This window comes from Macrosteles quadrilineatus, unplaced genomic scaffold (genome assembly GCF_028750875.1).
Source record: "Macrosteles quadrilineatus isolate MER2022 unplaced genomic scaffold, UCM_ALF_1.0 Scaffold_4__1_contigs__length_99947679, whole genome shotgun sequence".
Taxonomy (NCBI): Eukaryota; Metazoa; Arthropoda; class Insecta; order Hemiptera; family Cicadellidae; genus Macrosteles; species Macrosteles quadrilineatus.
In genome coordinates, this window is record NW_026542597.1 from 56985304 (window position 1) to 56999435 (window position 14132).

The 14132-nt window shown below is 36.5% G+C and overlaps 1 protein-coding gene across 1 annotated transcript in view; it reads left to right on the forward strand.

Annotated features, from left to right (window-relative positions):
- Nucleotides 1-2215: 2215 nt before the first annotated feature.
- The window catches only part of LOC128992033 (sine oculis-binding protein homolog), a 35528-nt gene continuing 23611 nt past the window's right edge, over nucleotides 2216-14132 (forward strand). The window contains exons 1-2 of the mRNA XM_054415380.1: nucleotides 2216-2435; nucleotides 13439-13492. Coding sequence (XP_054271355.1) covers nucleotides 2367-2435; nucleotides 13439-13492 — 123 coding nt within the window. The 5' untranslated portion in view covers nucleotides 2216-2366. The remainder of the gene's footprint in view (nucleotides 2436-13438; nucleotides 13493-14132) is intronic.

The window sequence follows — 14132 nt, forward strand, 5'->3', positions numbered from 1 at the left end:
ACCTTATAACTTTTAAATGCAATTATATATTCGCCATTCCTTACTTTTGGTCCAACAAATGGCTCTAAGCTGCTGAGTTAAACAGTGTGGTTATGTTTTATAGCCATCCTCAAATGCTACCCACCTTCAACGGCAGCTATAGTTTTATTCCACAATCTTATCTCTTGTGTCAAATTCAAGCTTTCTTGGTGTAAAGCATTTGACACAAAATATGTAGCTAGCTTTTGTGCATTTAAAACATTCATTATACATCCAACCAGTAATGTTCTTTGCCAAGATGAGTAGATAAGCAGCGCAGTTCAAACAGGGTCTTTTATGCGAGTAATCTTAAGACATTGAAAACATCCCTCTTGGGTGATAAAAATTGGGCAGAGTCTTTGATCTAGCATGCAAATTCTGTTTCAGTTTCTCCTTTTCTTTCAAAAGAGCAGAGCCTGCTTCAGCTACAATTGTCAGGGATAGCTCCAAATCAGTTTCTTCTTCAAGATTGTTAATTTTTTCTGTAAAAGTATCCTACGAATTTGGAGTTTGACTTCTGGCTGAAAAGTTGTTTAAGGGAAGAAGTGGCAAAAGTTGTAGTATACTTCAAGGGCGATTGGCAGGGACATAATAAAAAATGTACAAATAAAAAATGACGCCTCCATAATGGTAAATCAGTAAACAATAACTAATTATTGTTACCACAGTTACTGTACTTAAAAATTCATTTAAATCAATATCTCTTTTATTTCCATAACAACAATTACTGATCAGCTAATTTATGGAATGGCAATGATTTCTTCTTCAGGCTGTTATCATAGTTTTATTGTGAACATGTCTCAATGAAAATAATAACTTAAGTAATTTGTTGTCTGTCATATGCTGATGTGTTCTGGATAAAACAAGTCCATTTTGAAAGTTTCAAAGCAAGTCTGCTCCCTACTTTTCTGTTAAGAAAGCTGAGTTTTTTTGCAGCAGAGCGAGAGCGCAATCCTCAATGAAGAACACAGTCAGCTGTGCTAGGTTTAGAACAGAGGCAAAATCTAATCTTCCTACTTTTTAGGAGTAGGCTTAATGACTACCTAATGAGTCTCTGGCTTACATGATGGGTCTCTGAAGTGACTTGTGGGTATGATTTAGGACTAGTTTATGTTACATTGTTTAAATCTGCTAATAGTTATAATAATGTTGTGTTATTCAAAATATTAAATATGTTTTACTGATTTTGTTAAGCTATTTTTTTTTTTTTACTGCAGGATTGTGAGCGCAGTACCAACGAATCCTAAGTTTGTTCAGATACCTCACTTACATATTACTATTTCATCTTCAGATCCATTAAGAATTTTAAATCAGTCGGTGTACAAATATCCTAAGTAAAAATGTAGGCCTACAAATCAAACGTGAATACTAATACACATTTTGACATTAGGTCTAACTTTTCAAAAATGTTAATTAATTGTGCAGGATTGGTACAAGGCCAAGTGGTGTGATAGGGCTACAAAGAAACCCAAAATTACCCTGCTCCTCCCTTCCAGTGAAAAGCTACTATTTATTCTGTGGGTTCTCTAATTTTGTGAGATATTTTAAAAATTTTGCATTATAAGTACTGTAGAAAACATAGAAAATTTCTTTAAGTTACTTTACATGACAAATAAATAAATCCTTAAATTCGCACAGCTCTTTGAAATTAAATGAAATATGTGTTTTCTTGTAGTATTTCATTTCATTTCATTTCAATATCTTTATTCAACAATTGTACATTGTACATTGAATAGTGTCAGATTCCTAACCTAGTAAATAAAGTTATAAGCTAAAATTACAATTTATATAATACTAAGAAACTACCAATAAAATCAGGTTAATTGGGGAAACACCTCTTTAATGGAGTAGGGAGCGATTTCTATGAGATAATTTTTTAATTTGTTTTTAAATTTGATTGAGTTGAGTATGAATATTATATTATAGTAACACTTTGGCTATTCACCTGTTATTTGTTATTTGTTTTTGTTAAGTTTTGTTCTGTTATTTGTGATTTGAATGTAATCAATATACATTCACTACCCACACATCAGGCAATACTTAAATTATTAAAAAGTCTGTAGTATTTTACAAATACTGAGATTGATTTTTAATCTTATTGAAAGTTATATAATTCTAACGATATTTTACATTTGATCAACATGTCAGTTTGGTTTGTTGTTACATGGCATAAAAAGGGATTTTTTCGCTGCGTGGGACATGTTGGTCCGTTGTGTTGGTAGCACTGACTGTATCCGCCTCCTCAGTCGCAATAGCACAGTCGCTCACACCGCGCGAGTGAGGTAGCATTGTTGTCAGTGTACTGTTGTGAGAAGTGTTGTGATAGCGCGGCGTGCCCTGTCCAGTACATGGGCAGCAAAACTACGCAGCCCGCTGGTCCCAAGATTAAGAAAGAGACTTCTGATGAAGAAATTAAGGTAATTTTGTTTTTTATTTTCCTAAAAAAATTATAATTTAAGGAGGTTGTTATCAGAAAAGTAAACCCCGCTTTATTCATATTTACCTATGTAGTTTCACTTGTTTAATGTTGTACTAAAACAATAATTTAGGTTTATAATTGTTCAGACAATCTTTATATTTTAAATTGTTTTAAATATCAGAATATTTTCCTCGAATAATGTAATATTTTTTCACTTTTGAGAAATTGATTGTATTCTTGACAGTAATCAGTAATTAGCAAGTATTGTACCTCTAGACCTTTTTAAAGAGCTTAAAAAAAAATAATTTAGTATATCAAAGTGTTTTTGTACAGTTATTAGTAACGGAGAAAATTCAAAAAATTGTAAATTTAAAATTCCTATGTTACTCTTATGGAGAATATTGTTTAAGCTGTTGTATTTTGCTTGTTTGTGGATATATTTTGATCAAACTTGGCAACTTTATTAATTTATACTAAGCTATTAATATTTTACTTAAATACACACTTTATTAGTTTCCTTGTAGCAGCAAACCTAGGTAGCATACTCGTTAAACCTAATGTTATTTAAATAAATTTAATTGAAAATCAATTCAGACAAATGGAAATTCGCTTAGTCGGCAGGTTTGCTGCGGCGGGGGTATTTGTTTTTTCATTAGGTGTATAAAAGTATTAGTGTTTAGCTTTTTGTCTTTTTCGCTTCGATCAAGTATGGTGTCATTTTTAAATCGTCAGTCTGGTTCCGTTGCACAGCTTGGGTGGATTTAAGATTCGCATTAGTATTATTGGAGTTCCCTCTTTTAAAGACAGTATTGTAGTTGGTTAATGACCATATGGGAGGCATTCGAATACCTGAGATTAGCACGATTATTATTCACTTAATTATTTATGTTAGATTGTAGTTCCAAGAGTCTGACGTTGGATCCCTTAAAGACCTTCTGGAGCGAAGCCCTTTTGACGGATCTGCACCAATTTTCACACAAACCATCCTTGAATAATGCTTAATAATGCCTGAAAGTTTCATTACAATCTGTCGAGCGGTTTTGGTATTACATAGGGTACATACATACATACTTCCTCTTTTTTTAGATGTAAGATTAGTATAATAAGATAGCAACCTGGGTAGCTTATAAGCGGCTTGCGCTGATAGTATGGTGTGACACAGTGATACATTGTTGATTGTTGGTACTAAACCGACCTACCTGACCTTTACTGTCTTATCATTGCGCCCCTGCGGTCACCCATGAGATTTAACCGCAAAATGACTACTTAGACAGAATCACTTAAGGCTATGCAATTTTTACGAAACAAATATAAATGCGACTTCTCATGTTCCTCGTAGCTCACCTAAGTACTAAATGGGCTTAATTACATAAATTGGGTTACGTGCGAGAATTTATTGTAAATTACTTTTATGCACCTTTTACAAAGACATCGGTGGATGAAATTGTATACATTTTAGTTTGGCTGGGTCAACGGCAGATCTCTCGCCGTTTGATGGATCGTCATTTTATCACTAGAGTTACGTGACCGTAGTCCAAGGACTAAAAACTTTTCAGGGGTGGTTACTCGAGGGGTTAACTTGTACGCCCTCATCCCAGCTACAGATATTGCAACACTGAAATGCAAAAGAATGGTAACATTCAAAATTTTCGCCCAGTGGTGGTCCCAGGGGGGGGGATGGGGGGGGTATACCCCCCGGGAATATTTTATATTTTATTAGCTAACATCAATACTAATAGCTTGAGCATATTTGAGACCTCAAATACGTATAAAATACGTATTTAGGCTTTAAATTCCACATTTTCCGAGGGGGCCGGATCTCTTTTTCCTGGGACATATTCGGTACCCCCCAGACCCAGTGTTGTGGTCATCCCCCCCCCCCCCCCCCCACCGGAAATAAAATCCTGTGGCTGCCACTGTTTTCACCCTTCAAGGAAGAGGACGACTGCCAACTATACAATGTTACTGTTCCATTCCAGCTCAAACTATCGTCAAAACATTCACTGCTCAGGAACATCCAAGATCCAACTCCCTCACGTATGACAGTCCATTTATTTCCACGCTATGACTCCAGTTCCAATGTCAAGAGTACCCTATCCACTTGCACTTCAGAGTCTAGTAATCAATTACAGAAACTCAGAGCTTTGTTAGTTCCTGACTTTTGCCCAGGTTGCGCCGCAGATGCAGGTGTCATGTTTCTTCTGACATCCGACACCGCTATCCCCCCCCCCCCCTCTAGATTGATGGCGTCCCCTTACACACGTATCGAGTTGCCGGTACACTAGTACACTATGTTGAATGTGAGAGGCTTTGAAATGAAACCAGCAATAGGTTTGATTGTTTAGGTGTTGTAGACAGTATGGTGATTAGCGGATCAAGGATACGGAATATTGTATTACAGTATTGTATACCAGCTGTATTAGAACCATTGTAGGTTGATATACTGAGGTGTGAGAAAAGGTTAGTTCGGGTGGAAAAGTTAACTATATGTTTGTGCTGGGCTTGATATTTTTAGCAGTTCAGTCCTTAACGCCTTCAAATAATACATTTGTAAAATCTTAATACTTGTGAGTGCAGAAGTGCAACTGCAACTCAAAAGGAAGTAAATCCGAACGTTTTTACACATTTTATGATTTTCGTAAGTCTAACTTGAATTAATTCTTCTTAGATCTATTGTGAAATATCACTTTTTGGATATATGAAATGCAAGAACCTGCTGAATATTAATCATTCGGTTGTGTCACAGTTCCGGGTTATCTATGAACAAGTAACTTTCGCAATTTCAACAATTCGGGTAGCTTAATTCACTCAAGCTAATTAAAAGTACTAATTTTAAATTGTCAGAGATTAATAAATTATCAATCACAACTCCACTGGTTTATATATGTGTTGATGATTTTGCATAGTGGGGGTTCTCTAAATTATAATAAATATTATAATAATTTCGTCCTAGAAAATAAACACTGAAGAAGAGGAATGAACTTTTTAAAAGGGTTGCATTAGCATTTAAAAGCAGCGGGCATCGGGGGTTTCGCGCCAAATGTTTTGCAACCTGATCCGGACAGCTGATGAGAGGCGAAACTTTACCCTCGCAAACATTGAAACGTTCTCCCCAGTCTGGCCCCACCCTTGACTTGAGATATCGCGTGTTGTTTAAGTGGCAATGTTAAAATCACTTATCGGACATTGGTCAACCTCGGTCTGCTAGATTCGTCAAATGTTTCGTCTTGGTTCGACGGTGGATGAAGATTGGACTGTTGATGTACGACGAGTCCCTACTACCGAGTTGGTCTTCCAGCTACCCTGCAGACATGCGTTATGTCCAGTTAACTTGCAGCATAATCACTTAGTTGGTAGACACACTTCATGTTAGTGCAACAAAAATGCATCCTCAAAATTAAAATTCGTTCATTAAATTTGCAACACATTCCTTGACTAGGAACAGGAACCAAGTAAGTAGTTTCACAGAATAAAAGTAGTAGTTTGTGGGCGCAATTAAGTCGTACAATTAATTTTTCATAGAAAATAAACAACAAACTTTGACTTTCTAATGTTTCATCTTGTGTGGTCAACCATAGTTTTTGTTTGTATCCTACATGGAAAAATCTTCTTTGCATTTTGCACGGTTAAACACTAAGATTTTCGTCAGGCGAAAGGTTTTTTGGAGGTATACGAACCAATTTAGTTTTATTAGTTGAATTAAACAACATTGTCAATAAAACTGTTTGGTAACTATTAAGTTTACTATTTTGTTATCGATTATTATGGCAGTCACAAATTTACTCTTGTATTTGACAGTTAGTTATGATATTGTTGTGTATAAGTGAGAGTAGCTTACATATTAAATTTAGTGAGTGTGTTTTATCTAAGGTACAGCCTCTGCCAACTCATGATTGCAATAATTAGACGCAACATGCTGAGCACTTTATTTCACTTTGACATTTCCACGATCACACCATCGATTCCTCAAACTCGCACTCAATCTGTTCTCACAATTAACTACTTGAGCAATTCGCAAGTTCTGCCAAATCCAACTCGATTAGATTCCCGATGATCGCGAGCGCCAGTATTAACGCTGATCGCTGATCTGTGCTCAAATGTTCAAAGCCAGAGGCAAGATTCCAAACGAGGCCGCCTGGCGTCAAAACACCGCTCGAATTTGAATTATGACGTCACAGCCAAATTTAGAGCTCACCCTAGCCTGCCCTACCTTCCCGTTGAGGAAACATTGTTTACTACGTATTTTTGAATTATCATCTTAAGAATTAACACATAAAACGTCAGTTTTTTTATGCTCAGTTTCTGTGATTGATTTGACCGATTTTTTATCAAGATATAGGTGAACTTCACACTTATTTTATTACGATGAGGAACGAAATTTATTTTTTTTGTGTAGCCTACAAATTAAAATGTTGTAATTATTTTCTAAGGGTATATTTTTATGCATGAGTAATGGTGGCCATTTTGTATTGTTTGTTCAAATGTACGCAATCGTGTTTTAAAAGCGAGGCGAGGCCAAGTGATGAAAACCACTATTTTGTATTCACAACGATGCGACGAGTATTGTTCTCCCTTTTGATCATAAAACTAAAAATATGTTCAATATTGAGACAATCCTAGAGATCGCATCACTACTAGGTATGTAAATATATTTTTCAATTCTTATTACTTGGACTGCGGCACTCTGACTTTTGCTCAGTGGCGTGATATTTATATCATTCACCAATTGTTAATCTTTCAAAGGCAATTAGATAGTTAGCCTACTCACTGAGCAATGTACCTCACTGAACCCTTCTATACATCTTACAATTTAAAGTATGTGTTCCGTTGACTCTATAGCAATGAGTAATTCGTTACGTTTGGTCTACAAGTCATTAGAGCGTGGCATTTTCATCCTGGAACCCCAATTTTAAATACCGTCGATATCCAATTTGTTCAAACTAGCCTATATGATACTGTCGTGACTTGGTGGTTCAGAGCTGTACAGGAGTCACTACACCTCAAAATCATCTTACTAGAAAACTAAAAGTTGACATTTATAGTTTTATCTAAGATCTGTATATAAATCAGAGAACTACCTTTAACAAGTCATACAATACTTAATTGAATCTCTAATAATGATAACAGTGTTTAAGTTTATTTCCTTTCAACAAGCTATTAAATTGTTAGTAAATACAAAAATGGAACTTTTCGTGGATCCAAACACAATTTCACCAAAAGTATTCATTCCTATACAAATCATTGCTTCCAAGTAAGGCAGCTTCTAAACAGCGTGCGAGGGGGATGAGACGCGACCCAGCGTGTTCAGTGTTCAGTTACAGTCTAATGTTCTGAAGGTTTTTGTTTATGAAAGTTCACACGACGCCATTTGTTTACGCGCGTGTGTGTGTGCGTGTTCGTGTGTGAGAGATGGAGGTGTGAGTTTCAGTCTGGGATCAGTTTCCCAAACATTCTGGCGGCAATCCACGATGAAAATACTTCATTACATCCCGAGGCGGTGCCCGGCTGATCGAATTACGGACTACTCTGCGCTTCGTGTTTGGTAAATTGATGTCAGGTAAATAACAGGATCTTAGATGAAATTGTATGCTAAGAGGCATCATGTTTTAAAATGAAAAAAAAAACTGATACGGAGGAGATCCTTTATACGGAGGTTACTCGCTACATCTTATGTCTAGTGAAGCTACAATTGTTGTCCTGGACCCCTGGGCCATAGCATTATCACATCCTTGGTCCTATCCAACACTGCCAAACAAGTGTTTGACGAATACATTTTTCATCGCAGTGATAAAACGATGACGCTGACGAATGTTTTGAGGGGAACCACTGATCCGGTAGAGGGATGTCTCCAAACGGGCGATGATTTAGGAACCCTAACCTAGCCTAACACTTAACAGAGGAGTGGCGTTTTACTTTGTATCCCCATCCCTCGGTTGCCAGTCTATCACTTACTAGATTGAGTACGATTTGGTGACCCTCTGTAGGTTAATCTAAATATATTTGATTCTCCAAGAAAATGGCGATCGGCTGGAATTGAACCCCGGCATCCAGTTTAAAAATCCCTCTCAGTAAAGTAACCATAAACTATACCAGTGCTTCATAAGTGCTACCAAGTCTGTAATATATGATTATATGGGTTGCTTTAAATCGGCGAACAAATGAGTGATGTGGAGTAATAATTTGGCACTGCGCTTTGTTTTGTTTCATAATTTCGTACACATTTATTCTCTTCCTACCACTAGCTCTATAAAATGGTGTTCTATAAAACATCAGTTCTAATAGTTGGTGTTTATTCTTATCTGCTATTGTATTCAACAACAATAATGTTTCATTTTATGGTCATGTATATTTGGTGATTGAAACTCATGTTGCCCAATTGTTCACTGTTAACGACGCTGGAGTTTAAAACTCCTGCTATTTGACCTGCTATTTATAATATTTTGTATACACTGCTTGTTATACACGACGTTTGTTAAATACGTTTTTATAATTCGCATGTAGTTGACAGTCGTTATTAGTCTTCCAGAAAAGTTTGTTGTAAACCAATTAAGAGCAACCTTGAAACTATAGTTCTAGCAAAAAAACGCTGTGTTTACACAGCTAAATCACTTAAATTTAAATCACATTATTAAAAAAAATATTTTATGTAACTTTTTCATTCTCTTTAAGTGCACAATAATTGTATTCTACCCAAACAATTACAGAGCGTTTTACATGGAAAAGCAAACACAAAAAGTGGTCGCGCCGTATTTCAAGAGATATTCAGACAGCGGGTTAGAAGTGGCAGTCATCGGAGATGGAGTATTTTCTTGCTCTTCCACTAATTGTAACCTGAGCGTCGACTGATGGATGAAGCTCCAGTAACGTATCACGTGACTCCCCCGTCCACCCCTCACATACACACACACACACACACACACACACACTCATACACCCTGCCCAGGGGCCGTCCAGGAGACCGCGATCGGGGGACTCTTAGGAAAAGTGTTTGCATTGGAATTAATTCAATTGTTTAAGTTATCGTGTTTCTCTTAGTGGAGGGAGCTTTCCGTTCCAGACAAAAAAATGACACAAAAAATGTAGTTTTCCGGGTACATACGACATACAGGAGGACATACAACCTAAAGCCAACCTAATGAAATACTGCGTTTATTCCACCAAGACAAACGAATACAACATAATACATTTTCTTTCAAATACAAACTAAAAACGATTCTATTTACACCTAAGGGAGTCAATCTTCACGTGAAAAATAGATGTGGTTGCTCTCTGTGACCTTATGATCAGGGACACTAGGTCCTTGAACCATAGAAGCAATGCATGAAACTGTTCTGGGCTAGAGAGTCGTGAAACAAGGAGGAACATAAATCAAAATCTACGACCTGAATTACTATTTTGATAGAGAGTATGTTAGTCACTATAAGGAAGGATTGCGTATAACTTCTTCCAAACAGAGATACTGATAGCATAATCAATAACAGGTAGTCGCACGTCGGACGGTCCAGTGACAAAGTGTCGTCTGATACTTTACACTCTTACACTTCACCCCCTCCCCTCCACCCCCGTCTACCCTCTGATAAACGATACCGTACTCTCCTGTTCTCGCGAAATATCGAATTTATTTCAGGTTGAAATTTCTCACGTACTCGAGTAAGCGGAGTTAATGTTTGAAATGAAAACTCAGTAAACAATCCGATGCTGCTATTATGTTACAGATTCATGTTTGCTGTTATTAGTCTACGTAGGGAACTTAAATTGTGCTCATTTTGAGGTAAAAAGTGTTACGGTTTAGTTAAAATCGATTACTTTCAAGTTGTGTTAATGTGCGAATGTTAGGGATAATTTTGATAGTAATTTGTTAAATAGTTTTGAGCGACTGACATATGTGTCAAGTATATAATATTGAATGACATATACCATGCAGTAGGGTAATAATTTGAGAGGAATGTGTTTGTAGGGCAAGCTAAAATGAAAAAATAAACAAAGCACTACTTATGTTAAAATTCTCAAATAACTGTGTACATGAATATAAAGCTAATCATTTTTTATTAGACTTTCATTGTATTAACAGAAGCTATGAACAAGTTAATCCCATATTATTTTTCAAGCGCCTAACTGAAATACATTTACAATGATTTTGCAATTTGTATGCCTCGAAAGTTAGTAAATTAAACATCCAAACCTTATTTTGTTTTTATAGTGTTTTAAGAGGTCATGTAAACATGTAAATAATGTTTTGAAGAAGTGAACGATCAAAAATATAAACCCATATCTATTCCTGAAGTAAGGATCCATACCCAAATTAACGACGCACCAATTACACAATATTAACTGTATGTTGTGCACTCAATCTAGAAAATCCTCCTAGACTTCAATTAAATGGGGTTTTGAGGAGGATATAGTGTGACTGCTTCGCACGGGTCAGCTTATATTTGAAATTTAAAAGATCAAGAGTATACCTAACTGTTGGTTTCGTAAAAAATCACACGAAAACCCAGAAGTGCACTTTGTGAATAACAATAAAAATAACTAAATATGGTATCTTAAAAAAATACGTACTATTGTGATTAGAAGCTAAACATGCCACAATTACAGTAAAAGTAAATTCCTTTCTAATTACTTAATTGTGTTCCCGACTAAACTCACAGGGAATATTTTACTTCTCTCGGAACGTACAGAAACAAGAGACATTTCCAATGATCACTCGCGACGTAAGCTTTTCATTAGTCTCAACCACACAACACATCAACGTTGTTCAGCCCGCGGCCTCAGTGGACGGCAAGGCTAGAAATTATAAAGCGGAGAACGGAGGTTCTAATTTTCAGTTTCGTACTAATTATATCAATTTTGTAGAGAAAACGAGTCACGTACCCTTTAATTTCACTGGATATCTCCCCAATGTCGTGCTGGATTTGCGTTTTTGGCAATATGTTGGTCTTGCGTAACGGGATGGGCTAACGAATCTATAAAACAAAAACGTTAGAGAGAAGACAAGGAGATCAGCGCAATGCTTGGCTACATTTGGTGTAATGGAGTCTGGCCTAGGGTCATTTTACGTCATTTAATAAAAAGCTGTTCCACTTCAGTTGTTTAAACTATGTTTCTATATTATTTTGGAATGCTTTGCATTTATTTATATGTTTACAATTCCATTACCGGTAATTAAGATACAAGTTATGAGGATTTTGCATTTATTATAATCAAACCTTTTCCATTGTTCTTTCCTCTACATTATAACTTTGTGTATCTTATTGCTGAATATTATATCACGCAGGAAGCAATACATTAGCCTATGTCTGCCAATCATCGCGTCTTCCTGTAACAGTAAAGTAAGCAGTAAAGTAAGTATTCTTCATGTAAATAGTAAGCTTTGCGATGACAACACCTGGTTATTGGACGATCAGAAATATGCTTCCACGAGTTAAATAATTTAAAAATAGTTTCCGTTAATTGTGTATATTATATCATCGTATCATTTAAAATAGTCATCATTATGTGCGATCTATAATCCTCTATACTAAACATACTCCTTGGATTTGTTAGGCATAGGTGTTTTATTTCAGTTGAAAACAAGTTTAGATTAGGTTTCTGTGTCTGTCCTATTATGCAAACGTACGAGTATATGCAAAACGTTTTCTATGTTTAGTCCTACTATTGGTGCAGTAATTTTTGTCACTGTCTTCAAAACTGTTTAAACAAGCTGGACCGTGAAATTGTAAAAGTATTTTTTTATGCGGTGTCAATGCTTTACAACCAAAGAGTGCAACAACCATACATCGATGACAACAACATTTTGTAATATACCTTCAAATAAAATTTGTATCGCCAAAATCATTTAATCGTCAATGACCTCGGCTCCCCGGGCATAAACACTCATTGTAACCTGAATCTGATGTTACTATTGACGTAAAGTCTCCTTGCAATATTCAAAGTCAATGATAATAATTTAAAGCCGATTCGAATTTTGATGGCATCACCGTAACAGTAGTGGCATTCCATCACCATGTTAAAGCTGTCAACAGTTTTAGAATAGTACGTATATGTAGTTGAATTGAGCCAACGAAAATGTGCGTCAATGTAAAAAGATTTCTGTCAAACACTCGAGCACACGTTTAACCAAACCAGATTAAAAGACTTGTAAACTGTAGTACACTTTATGTCACAACAAACACCATAGTCTCAAAAACTAAAGAAGGGATGTGAAATTTAACCACAGTGCATTCTGTTAGCGGCTCTTTCAACTATATTCCATTTATATGAGATTGGCTATTGGTCCATAAAGATGGCACTGAAGACATTCAGTATCCAAAAGTCGACGGTGTTACTGTACAAGTCTCTGGTGTTGGTGACGTCACGTCACATTTTCTCGGAAGTGTCAGTAGGTAGTGTAGTATGTTCTCACGACACCCGAGCTGGGATTCCTAGTCAGCTTACTGGCGGACCATGGTCTCGGGTGTACCATGGGACACCGGGGAGGCTGCCAGAGGACACCTTGGATACAAGAACCTCTCCATCTCCGGTGATCCAGCGTCAGTCTTGGCATTGTGAGAATGTAAATAGTAACCAGCGGTGACCTGAAGTTAACCACCTCGTCTCTTGTAAGAAACCCTACACTGAGGTCAGTTGTGAGTAGGATGTACAGTACCAGAAGAATTTGTAAAAACTTCAAACTTTGAGCAGAGATTCACAAATCTACAATTAAAACTTTTGCTGAAAACTGCAAAAGTTCGGAGCAATTTTTAGGCTGAGCACTGAAGCTTTTTCGTATAACTTACCGAAGTATTCTTCAGAATCATACCCAGTGTAATCTAGCTTATATTGTTTTTGCCAACATCATAATATACACAGATCCTTTCTAAGGTGCCATTCGATCAAGTTAACAAATTTCTTATTCACTAAAAAAATAAAGGTTCCACTCCCATCTGCTATATTTATTTATCGATAAATAGTAGGTCTAAATAGAACATGTTTTAAACTCTAATTAATTGTTTATGTTCGCAGGAGTACGCAGAGACTGCAATGAATGAACTGTTGGGCTGGTACGGCTACGAAAAGGTAGGCCTATACACCTTTGTGTGCGTTATTGATTACGATTTACAATAGTTATTTGTGTAAGTGTGCGAAGTGGCACTTTGGTGCAAGTGAGAGAAATTTTTACGCAAGAGCCGCAGGCGATTGTGAAGGTTTCTCGAGTGCAGTAAAGACAATTTGCACTCGTTTCACACTCTATAGGGTGAATAAAAAGTCAAGACCCCCCCCCCTCTAATATTTTTCCAAGTAAATATACAGAGATATCCTTTTGGTGGTCGAGCAATCCTAGCAGGAAGTTTCATTTTATCATTTTGACATTTTTGATTGCCCCCCCAAAAGGGGGAATTTGGGGGGCAACTCAAATTTTTTAAATGTAAACCCCCTTCAAGTGACACCTCATTTTAAAGTGTTTACAAAAACTTAAAGAATAGTGAAAACTAGAGATCGCTATCTCTTCTCTATCCAAAATGGTAGCCCGTCAAATGTTGTGGAAAATCAATGGTAAAATTGTTAATATTGGCTGCCATTTTGGATAGAGAAGAGATAGCGAGCTCTGGTTTTCACCATTCTTTAAGTTTTTGTAAACACTTCAAAATGAGGTGTCACTTGATAGGGGTTTCTATTGAAACATTTTTAGTTGTCCCCCAAATCCCCCCTTTTGGGG